Source organism: Elephantulus edwardii, unplaced genomic scaffold (assembly GCF_000299155.1).
Source record: "Elephantulus edwardii isolate Elephantulus edwardi_28Jun2011 unplaced genomic scaffold, EleEdw1.0 scaffold00274, whole genome shotgun sequence".
In the NCBI taxonomy this organism is placed as follows: Eukaryota; Metazoa; Chordata; class Mammalia; order Macroscelidea; family Macroscelididae; genus Elephantulus; species Elephantulus edwardii.
The window spans coordinates 3,192,917-3,214,175 of NW_006400024.1; the positions used below are offsets into that span (position 1 = coordinate 3,192,917).

Genomic DNA, 21,259 nt, shown 5'->3' on the forward strand with positions numbered 1-21,259 from the left:
CTATAAGTCAAGTTTAAACAAGTTTAAATGTATAAAAAGCAAGCTTTTAGCATAATAAATCAGAGCTCTCTACATCATCCTGGTGTGCAGACTCTCATTTTCGCCGACTTCGTCCCTCACCTGCTCTTCACCAAGAAACCCCTTGAGTTTCTTGTCACGACCGTAGTCGGGTGATCGGTGACAACTCTGGGCCCTCCTGACGACATGTCTAAAATACATGAAGTGAAATTTCACCATCCTTGCATGTTGGGGGCACTTCTTCCAAACAGACTTGTTTTTCTTTTGACTATCCCATACTTGGACCAGGAGACAGACATCAGAGCAGAGCAAGGAAACACTGCAGGGTTTAAAACTGGGAAGGGTGTGCGTCAAGATGTATCCTATCTCCACACCTTTTCAATCTATATGCAGAATAGATTATCTGGGAGGCTGTGCTCTATGAGGAGAAGTGTGGCATCAGGATTGGAGGAAGAATCATCAACAACCTGCGTTATGTAGATGACACGACCCTGCTTGCTGTAACTGAGGAGGACCTGAAGCGCTTGCTGCAGAAAGTCAAGGACTGCAGCCTCCAATATGGATTGAAACTCAACATCAAGAAAACAAAGATTCTCACCACTGGGCTGATTGGCAGCATCATGATAGATAGTGAAGAGATTGAGATTGTTGACAGCTTCAGTTTGCTTGGCTCTAGAATCAACACTCTTGGTACTAGCAGCCAGGAAATTAAAAGATGAATTGCATTGGGAAAGTCTGCTGTCAGAGACCGCTTCAAAGTACTGAAGTGCAACGATGTCAGTGTGTAGACTAAGATGTGCCTGATCCAGGCCATATTCTTAGCAATTACTTGCTATGCATCAGAGAACTGGACAGTGACTAGGGATGATAGAAGGAGAGTTGATGCCTTTGAGCTGTGGTGCTGAACAAGAGTATTGAATATACTATGGACTGCTAGGAGAACAGGTTCATCCTAGAGAGGATGAAACCAGGCTGCTCCTTGGAGGCAAGGATTCGGAAACTGTCTGATACACTTTGGACATGTTGCAAGGCAGGATCAGTCCTTAGAGAAGGACATTATGCTTGGGAGGGTGGAAGGACAGCACAGAGAGGAAGACCCTTGATGAGATGAATTGATTCAGTGACTGGGGTAACGGGGATAGGTGTGCGTGAGACAATAAGATTGGCAAGGGAAAGGGCAGTGGTTAGGACTGTTGTATATAGGGTTGCGACAGGTGACTCAACGGCACATAACAACAATAATCCATGAGATATAGTACACTTCTCCATCATCACATTTCAAAGGCATCGATTCTTCTTCAATCATCCTTACTTATTATCCAACTTTCTGACACAGATGAAACAACTGAAAGTAGTGTAAATTTGGACCTATTTCTAATTTTAAAGAGATCCTTGACTGCAGATTTTTCCAATGCAACATGCTTGCTTTAGTGTTTTTTTATTTTTATTTTTAGTTTTTTTTTATTTCTTGACCACTACTAGTATGGGTGTTCATTGTGGCTCCAAGTAAGATGAAACCTCAAGCGACAACAATTTTTTCTCCACGTACCAAGATATTGCCTTTTGGTCTAGTGTTAAGGATTTTTGTTTTCTTGATGTTGAGATGTAATCTATATTGAAGTCTATAGTCTTTGATTTCCTGCAGTAATTTGAGTCTTCATTCTGCAAGCAAGGTTATGTGCAGGTTGTTGATGAGTCTTCCTTCAATCCTTATGCTACACTTCGTAGAATCCAGATCCCCAAATGATTTAGAGCATCCACATTAATCAGGTACGGATGAAAGGTACAGCCCAGACACATATCTTTCCTGATGTTACACCAGGCAGCATAGTTCCCAGTGCTGTTTAGACAGTGTTCTGGGATTTCTATTCTTCTCAATGTTAGCCATTTGTTGTGATCCACACAGTAAAATGTCTTTGCACAGTGAATAAAATATAAGTAAACATCTTTCCAATATTCCATGCTTTTAGCTATCTGGCACAAGCAATGACATTCCTTGTTCCACAGCTTCCTCTAAATCAAGCTTTAATTTCTTGCAATTCCCTGATGATGTGTTGTTCCATATTTTTAAATAATCTTCACTTAGATTTTACTTTTAGGTGATATAATGATATTATTTTTTAATTCCCACGTTCTGTTGGATCTCTTTTTATTTTTAGAATAGGAATAAATACAGATCACTTCTAGTCAGGTGGACAAGTAGCTGTTTTCCTAATTTCTTGGCATAGACTAGTGAGCATGTCTAGAGCTGCACCTATTCGTTGAAACACCTCTGTTAGTATTCCATCAGTTCTTTCCTATCTTTAAGGGTTTCCATTTCTTATTGATTCTGAACTTAGTGATGATATTACCTTGTATAATGATGTCAGTCTGGAGACTAAGGTGCGCTTGATACAGGCCATGGTCTTTGCAATCACTTGCTACCCATCAGAGAGCTGGACAATGATTAGAGATGATGGAAGGAGAATTGATGCCTTTGAGCTGTGGTGCTGGAGAAGAGTAGTGAATATACCATGGACTGCTAGGAAAACAAACAGATTCATCCTAGAGAGGGTTAAACCAGGCTGCTCCTTGGAGGCAAGGTTATGAAGCTTCATCTGACATACTTTGGACATGCTGTAAGGAGGGACCAGTCCTTGGAGAGGGACGTCATGCTTGGGAGGGTGGAGGACAGCACAGGAGAGGAAGACCCTTGATGAGATGCACTGATTCAGTGACCAGGGTAATAGGGGTAGTTGTGTCAGAGACAATAAGATTGGTACAGGATACAGCAGGGTTTAGGGCTATTGTAATATAGGGGTCTCTATGATTCGCAGGCGACTTGGCGGCACATAACAGCAACAACTATTTTATTATTATTATACTATTTTATATACAAAATTTGAACATATTGTTTTATTTTAATTTCTTATGCTTGAGATTAAACAACCATCTTGTAAGGAAGATTTATAGTGTTCATCAAATTTGTAAAATAGCTACCCATTAGTTCTTCAATGATCTTTTGCACTGGGAACTCCAGTGAAATGAGTAGTGGACTATCCTAAAACTCAATGACATTCTTGTCATTTTCTGTATTATTCTTAGAGCTCTGCATTTAACTTGGGATGTTGTTGTTGTTGGGTGCCATCGAGTTGAGTATGACTCATAGCGACCCTTTATAGACCTGAGCCCTCTATAACTTGGAATAGTTTCTCTTAGGATGTCTTTAAGTTCACTATTCACTAATCTTTCATTTTGTACAGTCTGCTTGCTTAATATAGTCCATTTCTTATCTTAAATATTGTCATTACTATCTCCATCAACATTCTCTGTATTAAGTGAAATAGTTGTGCTGCAAACCCAAAGGCCAAGTCTCTCAGGGTAGACGGGCAGCTGTCTATGTGATTCACAGCCTCAGAGACCTGCTGGATGGTCCAACCCAGACCTTAGCCAGATCCCAGGACCCAGAACCTGGAGTACGCAACCCACACCCCAATGCTCAGAACCCAGAACCTAGGGCCCAGAGACTGGACCATGGGGCACAGAAACCAGCTCTCAATGGAAATGCAAAATCTCTGTAAACGTTCATTAAAATTAATACATTTTTTAAAAAAGAAATCAGCAGTCGTCCCCAGAGTCAGGGCCTGCAGCCCAGCACCCAGAGCCCAAGCCTGTCTCTGGCAACGCGGCCCTAACCAGACCAACCCTGCAAGGCTGCATGGTGGCCTCAGAGATGAATCCACTCACTCATCGAGGGCTGGCTCCCAGGCTCCGGCTCCAGCTCATCTTCCTTGATGCAGGCTTTGACGTCATAGGGCCAGGGGCAGCGGGCAGGCAAGCCTGGGGGAGCGGGGTACACGGGGTACACGTGCAGGTTCAGTGAGCCCAGGACAGAGGAGGATTGGCTACTGGATGAAGAGGAGCTGCTGTCCGAGACGGTGGAGTGGGGCCTCTTGAAGGTGGTTTCATGGTCAAATGAGGACACGGCAATGGATGCGCGTGACCGAGACTCTAGAAGGGGACAAAAGATAAGGTTGTCCACACGGCAGAATGCAGCTTTGATCAAGGAGACATGAGGGACTGGAGAGGCGCCTGCTTCTTCCTCAGTTGTGCCAGGTGTGGGCCATGCTGACGCCTGCCTGACTACCACACTGGCCCACAAGGTCATGGGCCTGGCCTGAGGTCCAAGAGCCCCCATACTGTACCTGCCCCTTTCACAGTATAATCGATGGCCCGGTCACTTATGGCAGCATCACTGGGTTTAATGTCCATGAATGGCTTATTGCCGAGACCCATAGATACCATTTCCTGGATCCTGAGTTCTGAAACAGAATGACATGTAAGGTAACTTTAATACAGCACTGATGGGTTCGTGTCCCTGACACACTGGGTCTGGCTGGCTGGCCTCACCTCACTCTTCTGAGCAGCTGTGGGGACCAAAGTCTCCAGGACACTCTTCTGGGACAAGCAGCCCAAGTGACCTCACAATGTGGCCTCTCAAGGAAGCCAAGGGAATGGACCAAGAAGAAGGAGGTCAGGGGGCCTTGCTGCCCACTTCATTTCAGCCCAGACTGCCAGTCTTTCTCCTGCAGAGCTGCTGGTGGATTTGAACCCCCAAATATGTACAGCTATTTGGTTGCAGCACCACCACTATGGACTGTTTCTAGGATGGAAGAAAAACCAAAGGGCATGTGTATGAACGTCTTCAAACATTCGGGCCTTTGACGAGCCAATGTCACTGAACTGTGGTGTTTGTGAGTACGGACTGTAACGGATGGCCAAGGAATGGATGTATATATCTCGGCAGAAGTGCCCCCAGGGTGCTCCTTCAAGGCAAGGAGGGTGAGACTGTCTCCTACACTTCAGGCATGTTATCTGGAAGAGCCAGTCTCTGGAAAAGGACATTGTGCTTGGGAAAGTGGAAGGTGAGCAAAGCAGAACTTCAGTGAAATGGATTGCCCGTGACTGCAACAACGAGCTTAAGTAAAGCAGAAATAACCTGGGAAGGGTTCAGCCTGCACTTCTCAGAGCTGTGCCTACCACACGGACAAGCTTACAGTACAGACAAGTGGGCAGAATGGACAAGCCTACAGCATGGACACAGACGGATACAGCATGGACAAGCCTACAGCATGGATACATACAGATATAGCACGGACAAGCCTACAAGATGGACAAGTGGGCAGTATGGACAAGCCTGCAGCACAGACACAGCACAGACAAACCCGCAGTATGGACAAATAGACAGTATGGACAAGCCCAGAGCATGGACACAGCATGGACAAGTGGGCAGTATGGACAAGCCTAGAGCACGAACACAGCATGGACAAGTGGACAGTATGGACAAGTGGCCAGTATGGACAAATGGACAGTATGGACAAGCCCAGAGCATGGACAAGTGGACAATGTGGACAAGTGGACAGTATGGATAAGCCAACAGCACGGACACAGCATAGACAAACCCACAGTATGGACAAATAGTATGGACAAGCCAACAGCATGGACAAGTGGACAGTCTGGACAAGTGGGCAGTATGGACAAGCCCAGAGCACAGACAAGTGGACAGTATTGACAAACAGACAGCATGGACAAGTGGACAGAGTGGACAAGCCCACGGCACAAATGGACAGTGTGAACAAGTGGACAGTGTGGACAAGCCTACATCATGGACACAGTATGGACAATCCCACTGTATGGACAAGTGGACAGTATGGACAAATAGACAGTGTGGATAAGTGGACAGTATGGACAAGTGGACAGTATAGACAAGTGGATAGCATGGACAAGCCCACAGCATGGACAAGTGGACAGTGTGGACAGGCGGACAGTGTGGACAAGCCCACAGTATGGACAAGTGGACAATCTGGACAAGTAGTATGGACAAGAGGACAGTATGGACAAGTGGACAGTATGGACAAGCCCAGAGGCTGGACAAGTCTCAACGGGAGCAGGCTGCTGTGTTCCTCTCTGAACAGATGGCGGGGCCCAATCACCAGCCTTTGTGCTATGAGCCCCATGCTTAATGCACTGTACCACCAGGGTCCTTGACACAGTGTGTCTGAGAAGATGGTTATGCTGTGGGGGGCTTAAAGGGTGAATCTGGCGTTGAGGTGAGGTCTGGGCAAAGGGATCCCCTTGGATGAACTATCTCTGGAGGGCAGATGGAGATGGACTTGCAGTGAGGCAATGGGAAGGACAGGAAAAGCAAGAAAGGACAAGGTGGGGTCCTCGGAGAGGCCCCCTCACTGCAGAGACAGTGGATAGGCCCTGCCCTAGGGGGAGGGCTGTGCTAGGAGACACAGGAGAGGATGGGTGGTGGTATGCTGTTAGCTTGCAGTGACGAAGGGGTCCTAGTGCCCTGGGCTGAACCCCTCCCTGGCCTGACCACTTCCTCAGCCAACCCTCTCCACCTCCCTGGGCCAAGCCCCTCCCCGGCCTACCCCCCTCCCCAGAACTCCTGTGAATCCCCTCCCCTACATACCACCGTGCTCACCCAGCCCCCTGCCCACCCCAAACGCGATGTCCACCTCGGTTCCGCAGGGCCTGCCTCCACAGGATCCTCGAGATGATGCTGGTCCAGGTGGCCTTCACCTCTGCCGAGCTCGCCTGCAGGATGTAGTTGTCCTGAGATCGCCGCCGCAGCCGACGGAACCAGATCTCGAAGTGCAGACCACTGCTGCCCACGTTCTCAGTCATTCCGATCTCAGCCGTCTGAGCACAGCAAAGAATGCACAGCCCGGGGGCCAGCATTGCCTCCATAGCAAAGGGGGGGCTGGGGAGTTACAGTGGAGAGGTGCCCCCAGGCCCGGGTGCAGGGGTGGCAGCAAAGAGGCCCCAATGCAGGTGGGTGGTAGCAGAGACCTTGCCCTGGGCCTACGGCACCATTTGGGTAAGAGGTAGTCTGCCTAGAAGGTTCCAGGCCTTGGTCACCCTCTCCACTGTGCAGTGGCCCACAAATAGCTTTATGGTCTTGAGGGTCTCTCCAATAGCTCCCAGGCTTCCACATTCTTAGCCTGTGGGAGAGAATACCCACCAGGGCCCCAGCCAACCCTCCTAGGACCCCCTCTAGTCTGAGAACTTCGGCTTTGAGCTCGGGACCTTTTCAGGGGCATATATGCTTGCCAGCCACTGACAAATCCCAGATTCCACTTGGCTGCCTCTGCTTATCAGGGGAGATGTGGGGCTCTTGAGGAGTGCTGTTCTGGGGAGGCTGTGGTCCCTTATGATCGGCAGTTTTGGGGAAATTTGTGGTGCTTTAGAGTCTGCTTTTCTGGGGAGAGTCCCTCAGGGAGGGGAGTGCTGTTCTAGGGAGGCCTGGTCTTTTAGAATCTGCTCTTCCGGGCTCAGTGAGGCCTGAGCCAACACTGGAGCGTTACCTTGAAGGACTGCTTATACATATAAACGTCGTAGCCACCGTCCACCTTCTTGGTTTTGCTGAACAAGATGAGGTCCTCGAAGAGGAACACCTGCCGCAGGTACTTCCTCCGGCCACGGCAGACGACAAACCTGTCCTGGCACCGGAGGGGCCCCTGCTCCTTCAGGTTTACCTGAAGGGGGACAACGCCTGTGAGGTGAGGACCAGACTGCTGCTGCACAATTATTAGGGTTAGGTTTTCCTACTCAATATCGGGGTGGGTCCCTTGGAAGATAGAGGAGAAATGGGGCCATGCTCCTGTTCCTCTGTAAACTTGCTAGCTTTGAACCCAAAATCTAACAAATTTTAAGTTAAGCTGTGTCTTCTCGGAGCACAAAGCCTTGCAACCCACACTGGCCTACCTGACCTCCCTAGTGTCACAGGAGCTAATTCCTCAAATTGGCATCACTGCCCAAGGTCCACACAAGCCACCTGGGGTGGGAGGAAGTGGTTGCAAGTGGTGCCACCCCTGAGGGGCACAGCCAGGCTAAAGGTGGGCATCATGAGATGTCATGGAGCCTATGGTAAGAGGCTTCCCACGGGGAAGAGCTCATTTCCAGGGGACCTGGGGGTGGTGAGGGCGTGGAGGGTGCGGGACTCAGGACAGGTCCCACCAGACAGAGTGGCCACAGTACTCGCCAACATGGGGCTCTAGACCAGGGCAGGGCCTTGGGACTGGAGTCCCCTCAGGCAGGACAGGACACTCCAGCATCCTGCATCAGTGCAGTTGTCATGAACACACTTTCCTCCAACCTAGTCTAACGTGTGCCCCTGTTGATCATTAAGCTGTTGGTGCCAGTGAAGCCCTCAAGCTCAGGCACGCCTCTTCTCCCTCTGCTGCTTCATGTGAGGCCGTGGTCTCTGGGTGACTGTAGCATTTCCTATACCCATGCCCTTGAAGAGCAATTTGGGCAGCACTGGTCACCCTCACCAGGCGTGGTGACAAGGGCTGGAGGTGAAATGCCGCAGGCCCTGCTGAGCAAAGCCTGGCAGTGCACAGCCTGGCAGCTCTGTGGTTCTAGGGCTGCTGACCCTTGATGGGCTTGTGGCTGTGATCCTGAGCTTTTTAGTGACGTGCTTAATAAGGCTTAATGAGGGTCCAGCTTCCTCAAACCTGACCCTCTGGAAGGCGCAGTGTCGCCTCAGCCCCTCCATGCCAGGCTGCAACTGCGCACAAGGTCTCAGCTCAATGCAGGTCTCGGTTCTCACTGAGGCTCGGGTTCCTGGGGTGGGGGGCTTTGCAAGGGCTGGGGGTGGGCGCGGGTTGGAGAACTGCGCAGGCTCGGTGTGGGGGCGGCGAAAGGATTGGGGAGGAGTGTGGGTTCTGGGTCGAGGGTGGCGAGAACTCCTGGGAGGTACGGGAGGCGCGCAGGCTCAGTGTAGGGGACCGTATGCAAACGTGAGGACGCGCGGGCTGGGGCACGATCCGGCTGGGGGCAGGATCGGGGTTGCGGTGGCTCAGGGATAGGAGGGCGCGGGCTCCTGGGGGTGTGGGCGGCTCGCAGGCCTGAGTTGGTGGGTTGCGCGCGGCCTGGGCTCGCTGTCTGGACTCGCGGCAGGAGACGCACGGGCACTCACGTCGCAGCCGCGCACCGCGTCCATGGCCAGCAGGTCGTTTCCGTGGCGCAGCTGGAAGCGCACCATGTCCTCGGCGGCCCGCAGCTGGCTGAGCTCCTCCTCCCGGGCAGGGCTGCGGCTCGCCTCCTTGACCAGATCCTTAAGCAGCAGTGCGTATTTGCTCATGCGCTGCACCGGCTTCAGCAGGTAAGAGGCCAGGTCCATCTTGTCGCCCAGGGCCTGCTGCTTGGCCTGTGGGGGTGAGGGGGCAGGTGAGCACGAGCTTAGCAGGACCATCGGGATTTTAGGGGCCCTCAAGCAGGGCAGAAGCGGCTGACCTTAAAGAAGGCATTGCCGTGGCTGCTGAGCAGAGCGTCGGAGCGTGGCTTGTTTTTGGTGTAGAGCGCGTACATGCTGAACTGCTCCTCCTGGAGAAGAAGACAGAAGTCTCTGCACGTGTCAGCAAGAGCGGACAGACACGCAGCAGGGAGTGTAGACCACCTACACGGGCTGAGATGTGGATGGGAACATGCGCGCGCTTGTACACACACACACACACACACACACACGCACACACACACACACGTGGGAGATAAGTGTCACACAGAGACACAGCTGGACACACAAGCACACACATGGACACACCCCACCCTACCCACACGAGCCCAGAAATAACGAGGTTAAGCCAGTGCAACGCTCTGGTCTCACTCCCCCTGATGGTGCAGTACGACCTGCAGAGGCTTTCTGAGGGAAGACAGGGCCACCGAGAGCAGAGGAAAGGCACTGCGTCTCTTGAGTTTTATCCTCCTCCCTCTCTCTCTGACACCTTGAGGGGTTGCAATATTGGCAGTGAATCAAGGGATCCATTTAGAGACTTGTTTGACTTTCCTACCAATGCCTCCAGGTCCCAGACATGGGGCACCACTCATTGGTCCTGGTTCCTCTGGACCGCGAGGAGTGTGGAGCGCTCTGCAGAATCACTAGCAGATTTGCCGCCTGTGGCTGCAACGGGTACTGAGCCGTTTTCTAATGCCCAATTCTAGAGGTGAAGTCCTGAAATTCCATTTTAAGGGCCAAAAAGATATTTTTTTTCTCATATGCTATTTGAGTGAATTGATAAAAGAAAATAAAAGCTGTTAGAATGTAGATCTGCAATAAAATGTTTTGGATACTGCAGAAATAAAAGTGGTTAGAATGTGAAAGAGTTTACTTTTGGTTTCTAACAAGAAAAATTAGCAAAGTTGGCTTGGTTGTTGTTGTTGTTATGTGCCATCGAGTCGCTTGCGACGCACAGCGACCCTATGTTACAAGAGCTCTAAATGCTGTTCTGTCCTGTGCCAACCTAGCCATCTCAAACGCACTTATTCCCACCACTCCAGTCACAGAATCGATCCATCTCACCAAAGGTCTTCCTCTCCTTCACCGCACTTCCACTCTGCCAAACATGATGTCCCTCTCCTTGCAACATGCCCAAAATATGTCAGACGAAGCTTCAGAATCTTGACTCCAGGGAACACTCTGGCTTCACCCTCTCCAGGACAAACCTGTTTGTTCTCCTAGCAGTCCATGGTATTATATTCAACACTCTTCTCCAGCACCACAGCTCAAAGGCATCAATCCTCTTTCTATCAACCCTATTCACTGTCCAACTCTCTGATGCATAGCACATAATTTGCGAAGACTATAGCCTGGATCAGGCGCACCTTAGTCTCCAGCCTGACATCGTTTCTCTTCAGTACTCTTGAGAGGTCCCTCACAGCCTACTTTCCCAATGCAATTCATCTCCTGATTTCCTGGCTGCTGTTACCAAGAGTGTTGACTGTGGAGCCAAGTAAATTAAAACTGTTAACTATCTCAATCTCTTCACCATCCATGCTGATACTGCCAATTGGCCCAGTGGTTAGAATCTTTGTTTTCTTGATGTTTAGCTTCAGTCCATATAGGAGGCTGCAGTCCTTGATCTTCTGCAGCAAGCGCCTCAGGTCCTCCTCAGTTTCAGCAAGCAGGGTTGTGTCATCTGCATAACGCAGGTTGTTGATGATTCTTCCACAATCCTGATGCCACATTCCTCTTCGTATAGCCCAGCGTCTTGGATGATCTGTTCTGCATACAGATTGAAAAGGTATGGAGACAGAATACATCCTTGACGTTGTAGAGTGCAGAAAACTTTGAGTGGTATGTATGTAGCAGTTGGCACTGCAGAAAGTGATGGGATTCCTACGGTGGAGTACATTTTAGTTGTGAATATGAAGGGGAAAGAAGAAAGGAAGCAGCTTATATCTAAAAAATGCCACTCCAGGGAAGGTGAGCCGCACAATGGTTCTGATAGGTTATTGTTATGGAAAATTAATTTGACAGGGTTAGAAGGAATCCTTGAAACGTTGAATTTGTTCTGAATACGAAGAAAAAGCCAAGTGAGTCAGTCCATCAGTTCCGCCCAGCAACTCGAGCCACACAGGTTTCCCCTCCCCCATGCGCCCGAGTGGGCTCAAACCGCCACCCTTTTGATGAGTAGCTGAGTGTGTAACTGCTTCCAGCACCAGGGACCCTCACTCAGGCAGACTTTCCTGAACATGATTCTCACAGGCTGTACTCTTCTGACAAATCAAATGCCCTGAAGGCAAAGTGCAAACTCTGCAGACATAAGACTTAAAACCCATGCCATGAATTAGAAATGACTGTATATTTCAGGAATTAGTAAAGCAAAATATATTCTTTTAAAGTTCAGAGAATTAAAAAAAAAAATCTTTCAGATCTGAAGCTGCTGTTTCAGTCGTTTGGCTCACCAGCACCCAAGATACTGTCACAGTGGTAGTTGTTGAATTTTTAGAGTGAATGAAAGGTTTTATTAAGAGGTGAACCAGAAGACCCCAAATAGAGAGCTATTTCACATTCATGGTTGAGAAGAGGGCCCCATTGTTGGGAGGGGAAGAAGTGTGGCACTTATGTGTTTCAGGAGGGGAAAAAATGTGTGTGTGTGAGACACCCCCCCCTCGCCCCCCCTTGTGTTTGGCTCTCACCAATTTCAGGAGTGGAAGTACGGCCCTGTGACTGGCACTCACGTGTTTCAGGAAGCAGCAGCCCACAGCCAGCGGGCAGAGCCGGCAGCGCTCCAGCTCCCTGAGGAAGTGCTGGACGTGGAAGTCATGGAGCTTCTCCAGGTTCCCAAAGATGGTGCCGCGTTTTCCACGCAGATCCTGGGGCAGATCCATCCTCTCCATTTCTGGAAAGTAGTTCTCCACCACGTACCCTAAGGACTTGACGTACTCTCTCTCTGTGGAGACCATCTCGGCCATTATGTGATGCAGGCGGCTGGGGGACACAAAGAGCAGGTTGGATACGGGGTCCTGGCTCCAGAGACAACATCTCAGCCTGTGCTCGCAGTGAAGACCACACCACAAACCTCACATCTCAGCCTGTGCTCGCAGCGAAGACCACACTACAAACCTCTCAGGCCGGGAGGCCTGTAAACCCTGGAGAACAACAAAAACAGCAGCAACTTCTCTTCAGAGATAGTGATTCAAGCTTGCTCCACACGCTGGAGTTGAGGCTTTGGTGCAGTCATGACAAAAATGGGTAGTAAAGGCAGGAATGTGTTTTAAAGAGAAAACTTGAAACAACATCTATGCAATCTTTGAAATAACAACTTCTTTCTAGATAGTTTAGTTCTTTAACTTACTCTGGGTCTTGAGGACCCTGTTCCAGGTTGTTAGTTCTGGAACCTCTCTTGGGTCATGGGAACACTGTTCTGGGTGGTTCAGTTCTAGAACCTACTCTGGGTCAGGGAGACCCTCTTGTGTGTGGTTTAGTTCTAGAACTTTTCTGGACCATGAGGTCCCTTGTTCTAGACGGCTCAAGTCTAGAACTGTCTCTGGGGCATGGGGCCCCTTGTTCCTGGAGTTTAGTTCTAGAACCATCTCTACATCATGTTGACCCTGTTCCAGGTAATTTAGGTCTAGAACTTCTCCCTCTGCATAGAAGGATGTGATGGGGATTTATGCAGCAAAGATCTGACTCAGGTCTCCTGCTGTCCCTGCATGTGGTTACACCTGGCCTGGCAGCTCTTGGGGGAGCAGCAGCTGCTGTTCTTATTAGGACCCAGAGGCCAAGAAGCAGCCCAACTGGAGCAGAAGATGGGCGGGCCAGCGTCTCGAGTGCAGGGTAAACGCTGTCCATACAGACTGCTTCCCTGACACAGGCTGCTCCAGAGGCTAAATGGCCACTGGGTTCCTGACCGCTTGACCCCATGGCTTTCTTGCTGGTCCAGCCCCAGCCCTCATTTCTGGACTTGAACTCTGTGACAGCCACGTCCATTCATCTCTGTGTCCCTGTATCTGGAGGAACCCAGGGGGGGCTGAGAGAGTTTGATAAGAGACGGAGAGGAGAGGAGGGTGGATGAGGAGAGAGACAGAGGGGGAGAGATAAGAAGAGAGAGAGAAATAAGGAGTTCTAGGGGGTGGAGAGAGAAGGAAGGAAGGAGGGAGAAAGGGGGAAGAAAATGGGCAGCAGAAGTCAGGCTGCCCCCACTGCAGACACTGACGCGAAGGTCACTTCATCAACACAAGCTGAGCCTTCACTAAGAACAGTCTTGCTCTAAGTGGACTTGGGTTGTTCAGGGTGCCTGTCAGAGTAGGTGCTCAGAGGGGTGGGCTGGCCTGGGAGCTCCTTGCAACGTCCTGTCAGTCATGTGACCCCAGGGTCAGCTGTGTGGGCCCAGGGTCAGTGATGTGGCCACAAGGTCAGCGGTGTGACCCTCAGGGTCAGCAGCATGACCCTGTAAGAGAGAAGGACGTATGTATCTTCTCTTCAAAAGTCACAAGATGGAGTTAGAGCTGAAACAAAAAATAGGTTCTGAAAATTACTAAGAAATTCTCTTGTCTTTGTATCTTCTTACAAACCAGCCAAGGCCAATTTCTTGTGCTCTATCATCCTCTGAAACAAAGACATTCCAAACATCCTCAAGCCCTAGCCCCCTCCTTTCAAGAATAGGTCAAGTTAGCAAACCAGGTAGAAACAATACTGTGAGTTAGAAACCCTTGACCGATAGGGTGAGACATAGCCTTAGCTTTCGTGTTGGGGATAAAACCCAAGCCGACTGTGTGTAAGTGCTTGTTTGTCAGACCTACGTCTGCTCTGGCGTCCAGGTGGAAGTAAAACGCCTTGTCAAGATCTCTTGTTCTGCTTTGTTGCTGTTGTGACACCAAGCCATGTTTCTTTTTGTTGTTGTTGTTGTACACAATCTGTTTTATTTGAAAATATGTCTATAGTACACTGAACTATAGTCATGAACCAGAAACCCACAGTACTGTCATAGCAGGTACTGGGTCCAGGGTATGACTTGGGTTAAACTTGTTTTTCACAGTGAGGGGGAGAAAAGGACAAAAAAAGATGATACAGGTATTGCTCCTAACTCCTGTTCAGCCATGTTTCTAACAGTTTGAGAGCTCCCCTGGGATAGCCTTTTCCCCTGAGGGAGACTCATCCTATAGTGTGGTAGCCCTCAGGCGAGAGGGGGGTGAAGCCTCCCCACAGAAGTAAATAAGCCCAGACTTTCAGCAAGGCATGTGAAGCAAGCACCGTGGTGACCAGGGAACTCCATGCACAGGCTAAGGTGAGGAAAGCTGCAGGGACAGAAAATACTCCCTTAGGAGTTAGGCCAGCCAGGTGAGAAAACCCATGGGGGTGGTAGGTATGCCCTTGGTGGGTTGGGTCATTCTGGAGGGTGTGTGTGTGCGTGAATGAGATGTGCTCTGGGCATAAATTGAGTGCAGAGTCCCAACCCCAGTTTCCATAGTGACCTTATACAGCTCAGGGCACTCCTATCTAGCCTGAGCATATATACCAACATGCCGACAGCTAAGAGGTGTCACTAGTCACTAGTAAGTCACAAAGTCACTAGTAAAAAAAACCCCAAATTTACATGGGGTGATAAGGAGACTAAAGCCTTTGAAGAATTTAAAGTAGCTATTGGTTTTAGATTTGTGACCTACGCAGGAGGGACTGTAGAATTCCATGTTACTGTGTTGTTGCTTTGTGCAGTGGAGTTGCTTGTGACTCATTGCAACTATGTACAACAGCTCTGAACCCTGCCCTGTCCTGAGCCAGTCACACTGTCTCCAACACACCTACCCCCATGGCCCCAATTACTGTGTCAGTCCATCTCACCCAGGGTCTTCCCCTCCTGTGTTGTCCCTCCACCCTTCCGAGCATCATGTCTTTCTCCAAGAATTGGCCCTTCCTAGCCACATGTCCAAAGAATGTGACATGGAGTTCAATATTCTAGCCAAGGAGAAACTTGGTTTCATCCTCTCCAAGATAGACCTATTTGATCTCTTGTGGTCCATAGTATATTTTTTCAAGACTCTTCTCCAGCACCCCAACTCTATTCTTCTGTCATCCTTAGTCATTGTCCAGCTCTCTGATGCAAAACAAGTAATTGTGAAGAGCAGGGCCTGGATCAGGCACACATTAGTCTCTAGACTGACATTCTTGCTTCTCAGTACTCTGGGGAGGTCCCTGACAGCAGATTTACCTAATGCAATTTGTCTTTTGATTTCCTGACTGCTATTCCAAGAGTGTTGATTGTGGAGCTGGCCAAGCTGTAACTGTTAAAACCTCAGTCTCTTCTCCATCCATCATGGTGCTGCCAGTTGGCCCAGTAATGAGAATCTTTGTCTTCTTGATGTTGAGCTTCAATCCATATTGAAGACTACATTCTGCAACAGGTGTTTCAGGTCTGCCTTAGTTTCGGCAAGCAGGGTTGTATCATCTGCATAACACAGATTGTTTGTGAGTCTTCCTCCAGTCCTGATGCCGCATTTCTCCTCATAAAGCCCAGCCTCCCGAATGACCTGTTCCGTATACAGATTGAAAAGATATGAAGACAGGACTCGTCCCCTATGTACTCCATTCCTGATTTTGAGCCATGCAGCGTTTCCTTGCTCTGTTTCTGGTCCATGTATAGGTTTCACATAAGCACAATCAAATGTTCTGGGATTCTCACTCTCCTCAAGGTTAATCATAATTTGTTGTGATCCACACAGTCAAATGCCTTTGCATAGTCAGTGAAACGCAGAAGATATCCCTCTGTTACTCTCTGCTTTCTGCCAAGATCCATCTGACACTGACGATAATGTCTCTAGTGCCACAGCCTTTTCTAAACCCAGATTGTATTTCTGGTACTTTTCTGTCAATGTACTGTCCCAGTTGTTTCTGGATAATCTTCAGCAGAACTTTGCTTGCATATGGTCTGAGTGATTTTATATGATAATTTCCTTACTCTATCGGGTCACCTTTATTTGGAATGAGAATAAATATGGATCTCTTCCTGTCAGTTGGCCAGGTAGTTGTTCTCCAGATTTCTTGGCACAACCTGGAAGGCTTATATGCCAGTTAGAGCTATGAGAACAAGCAGCAAGGGAAGAAGTTTTTCTCTTGGTAATCTTCCTTTTTAAAACTAAAGTCTGTCTACCCGGTAATCTGCACATAGGAATTATTAATTTTAGCACATCACCAGACCAAAATACCCAAAGAAAAAGAAAACACACTGTATAAACTTCTCACTCTCATGGTTCTGCTCCTCCCTTATACAAGCTCCCTAAATTTCCATGATGGGGAGATAGATTTGGGAAACTCATTGTAAGAAGAGGTGCTACAGAGTTTAAAATAATCAAAACAAAGCAGAAAGCTGTGAGTTCACAAATTCCTTTCTCACAGTTGGTTGAAAAGCCTTTCCAAGTATTAAACAACCAAGATATAACTGACAAGGCTAAAAGATAGAGAAACAGGCCCCATTACTGCCCAAAGCTGTGCAAGAAGCACCTCACAGTAACTGCAGAATTCAGCATCAATACTGGGGACCACTCCTGCCACAGGAGTCCTGCGGGCTGAGCCGAATCAGCAGTAAGAAGAAAGACTAGGCCATTGGAACGCAGAGCACCCAGGCTGTCCTAATGCAGGGCGTGCTGGTGACCTCCTTCAAGGACAGCCATAGAATCAGACTTCAACATTAGAAATAGGAGTGTTAGCAGAGGTCAGCTAATGAGGTCTAGGGAACTGTATTGTCCCTGCTGAGGAGAATCAGCATCCCCCGTCCAACCGGCTAAACCCCAAGTTGCTCTTAACTTGAGAAGTAAGGTAATCAAATTCTTGCTTAATGCAAAAGTAGTTTTCTCAGTTCTGCTATTTCTTTTAAGGACTTTTCCCCACTAAAAGTGTAAAGGTAATAAGGAATAACCTTAAAGCAAACTCTCATGTTAACAGCTTTTTGAAGAATTCAACATAGCTCTGTTTTGCAGCTTCCTGCTTAACATGCCAGAATGTCCAACACCAGACTTTTGAAGGACAAAGCTTACTTGCTACACTAAATGCCAGAATTTTCTTAAGGAAGAAATTAAAAGCAACCTAGAAAAAGTTCTCAAAAAAGTTTAATCATAAGTAACTCCAAAGAAATAGGATACCCTCTGTGACAAATTAAACAAAAATCAGCAGCCGTAGTAATAAAAAGTATAAAAAAGGATATGCTTTGTAATTCAAGACAAGTTTATCCTCATCTAGAAAATAATGGGCAGTCTTAGGACTGTGCAGGAAACAGCTGCACAGCCCCACCTTTTGTCATACCCGGGAGGCTGGGCTCTATGAGGAGAAATGTGGGGTCAAGATTGGTGTAAGATTTATCAACAATCTGCGTTATGCGGATGACACAACCCTGCTTGCTGAAATGGAGGAGGACCTGAAGCGCCTGCTGCAGAGTGTCAAGGACTGCAGCCTCCAATATGGATTGAGGCTCAATGTCAAGAAGACAAAGATTCTCACCACTGGACCAATTGGCAGCATCAGGATGGATGGTGAAGAGATTGAGATAGTTCACAGCTTTAGTTTTCTTGGCTCCACAGTCAACACTCTTGGTACCAGTAGCCTGGAAATTAAAAGGCGTATTGCCATGGGAAAGTCTGCTGTTAGGGACCTCTTCAAAGTACTGAATAGCAATGGTGTCTCTCTGGAGACTAAGGTGTATCTGATACAGGACATGGTCTTCGCAATCACCTGTTATGCATTAGAGAGTTGGACAATGACCAAGGAGGATAGAAGGAGAATTGATGCCTTTGAGCTGTGGTGCTGGAGAAGAGTATTGAGAATACCATGGACTGCTAGGAAAACAAATAGATTTGTCCTGGAGAGGGTTAAACCGGGTGGCTCCTTGGAGGCAAGGATTCTGAGGCTCGGTCTAACTTACTTTGGACATGTAGTGAGGAGAGACCGGTCCTTAGAGAGGAACATCATGCTTGGGAGGGTGGAGGGACAGTGCAGGAGAGGAAGGACCTCTATGAGGTGGATTGATTCAGTGACTGGGATAATTGGGATGGGAGTGTCAGAGACAGTGCGATTGGCACAGGACAGAGCGGAGTTTAGGGCTGTTGTACATAGGGTCGCTATGAGTCGCAGGCGACTCGATGGCACATAACAACAACAACAACATTGTTGATAAAGATTTAACTATTTCCACCTGTGTTACTTTCATTGTAATGACACAATTAACTACTGAGGATATTTCTATTACCAGATTGTGTATGTGCTGTACTTCTCCACCAAAAAGGAAAAAGATAAAACATAAATCTCCAGAAGTTTCAGGAACAAGGAAAATTGGTAAAAGTCCTACAGATTGAGTGAAACTTGTGTGTTGCCTGAAGCTAACGTGCAAACTTGCTTTATCTATAAGTGGCCAAGGAAAGGTAACTCTTTTTCAGAACTGACTGAACAGTTGTAGAAAGCTTGAGAGTTTGCGAGAACAATTTAAACAGAAATAAAAGACGTAAGAAAGTATATAAATCTGTGGCTGAGTAGAAAGACAGTAAGAGTGGTACTCTTTTAGAAAGAAAAGAAAGTAGTTTGATCTTAAAGTTGTTGTTAGGTGTTGCAGGGTACAACTCAAAGCGACCCTATTATTCAACACATCTGAACTCTCCTGTCCTGTGCCATCTTCACACTTCCTGACACTAGAACCCATTGCGGCAGTCACCATGTCAATCCACCTAGTCGAGGGTCTTCCTCTCCTTCTCCAACCTTCCACCCTTCTAAGCATTATGTCCCTCTCCAAGGAATAGCTCCTCCTAGCAAAATGCTGAAGTATATGAGGCAAAGCCTCATCATCCTTGCCTCCAAACAGCACCCTGGCTGCATCCTCTCCAAGACATATTTCTTTGCTCTGTTGACAGTTATTCTGTCTGGTCACGTTAAGACTTATCCAGGCTCTCCTATGTCCTTACCCAAATGCCCACCATTGAAGAGGTGCAGGAACTGGACTTGGAAGCTGCCTCAAATCAACTTATGGTCTTCAGTAAAGAGGAGGGACAAACACAAAACACTTCCCTAAGAGTCACCGCTATGAGGGATGGCAGGTGAGATTCCACTGTTCCACTCAGTGTTAACAGGAGGAAGGAGCTGGGTGTGGGAGGGGTGAGGCATGAATGTCCTGTTGTGTAGTCACTGCTGTGACATGTCCAGTCCCTCCCAGTGTCCTGGATTGCCATCCTGTGGCCCAGAGTGCTCACTTCTTTAAGCCTCCAAGTTTCTTACAGAAACAGAATAGAAAAGCCAAAGAGAGTGTTCCCTGGTAAAGGGAAGTTGGCAGATTTTTCCAGAATACGAGTTTCTTCCAGTCTACTTCCACTGGAGGTCGGGCGAGGTGAAGAGGCTGATTTAGAGCAGGCAGCAGCTGAGAGCAGGAAGAATTCAGCTGGGAGAAGGAAGGAAGGTCTGATTTCAGGGATGCAGCAGGGCACGTCTGGTGTCACTGAGGATGGCAGAGGTGAGGCCAGAAGCCGCAGCAAAGCTTTATCTAATCAAGGGGAGCAGTGGGTCTCCCCTTCACTCTCTTCCCAGAGTCCTGAGAGGATCGCGCTCAAATACACAATAAACCTGAAAGAAAGAAGTCTCGAGGTTTCAAGTGGTGCTTATTAAAGGTTCACCCTGTTTGAATCTTGGAACACTGCCTCCTCTGTGTGACTGTATGCTGTTGCAGATCTTAGCATGGTGACTAGAGAGCTTCTTAATATTTCCCAAGGCCTCTGGGTCCAGCTGTGTGAAATCCGTCTTCTACCAATCACTGGCCAGTAATCGCATGCTTTCTCTGCCTCCCACTGGCACAGCGAGGAAAATCTCTTTATTGTTGGTGATGGGGCTACCATTCACAGAGATGTTATAAATCCGCTCCCTGGCTGCTGGGATGCACAGGCCTGGCATCGTGAAGACCCTTGAATCATACCTGGGTGTGACGTCTGGAGTGGGTTTTATCCTGGTTACAGCTGGGGTAACGGTGTGACAACAGCTTGGCCTTTTGTGTTTGCCTTTTCTTTGGACTGGGCTCTCTTCATGGATGAAGTTTAACTCGTGTAGTTTGAGAATTCTTAGTGTTGTTTTCTTCCTCTCCCTCTTCTTCTGCTATCAGTTCACCCAGGTCAACTACTTTTCTGCTGACAGATTTCCGGGGTGTCTGAAGAGCTGCTGTGAATCTTTATTTCTGTGAGATCAGGGTCGCTGGTGCTGCCTTGTCCAGGGCCTGCTTGTCTGGTCCGGGGCTCATTGGTCAGCCACTTCATCTCGAGCAGCACCGTGGGGAGCTGCAAGATCTGCATGTTGTGTAGGTTATTCCTCTCCCAGAGAAGGCTCCCTTTGTCAGGCTGAATTTGCTTGCCTTGGATTTGTACTTCAAGGTTGACATTTTTGAGAAAGGAGGAGATCTTTGGGCTCCACAACAAACGTTTTGGTCATCTGACTGCTGCCTTTCCTAGCCGGAGCCATAACACTTTGGAAAAAACTGCAGGTCCCAAAACAAGGGCTTAGAAACACTCTGCTACCCCAGTAGGCAGGACATTGGCTCTGTGGCTACCTAGACATGAGCCTGCCGCCACCAGATTAAAATGCAGTGTTAAGAATTTTTGTTTTCTTGTTGACATGCGATCCAGTGAAGGCTGCATTTTTTATTTTGTCAAATAGGTGTTTCAAGTCCTCCTCACTTTCAGCAAGGAAGGTGTATCATCTACTATCAAGAGTTATTGAATCTTTCTCTGATCCTGACGCCACATTCTTCTTCAGAGTCCAGCTTCTCCAATAATTTGCTCAACATACAGATTAAATAGGTTGTTGCTGTTGTTGTTGTTATGTGCCGTCGAGTCGCTTGTGACTCATAGCAACCCTTTGTACAACAGCCCTAAACTCCGCTCTGTCCTGTGCCAATCGCACTGTCTCTGACACTCCCATCCCGATTACCCCAGTCACTGAATCAATCCACCT

At 48.3% G+C, this 21,259-nt stretch overlaps 1 protein-coding gene across 1 annotated transcript in view; it reads right to left on the minus strand.

The window, feature by feature from the left end:
• The window catches only part of PLEKHG4B (pleckstrin homology domain containing, family G (with RhoGef domain) member 4B), a 111,403-nt gene that overhangs the window by 11,859 nt on the left and 78,285 nt on the right, over positions 1-21,259 (minus strand). Inside the window, 7 exon segments of the mRNA XM_006900176.1 lie at positions 3,745-4,008; positions 4,203-4,319; positions 6,525-6,708; positions 7,374-7,544; positions 8,990-9,220; positions 9,307-9,396; positions 12,031-12,280. Coding sequence (XP_006900238.1) covers positions 3,745-4,008; positions 4,203-4,319; positions 6,525-6,708; positions 7,374-7,544; positions 8,990-9,220; positions 9,307-9,396; positions 12,031-12,280 — 1,307 coding nt within the window.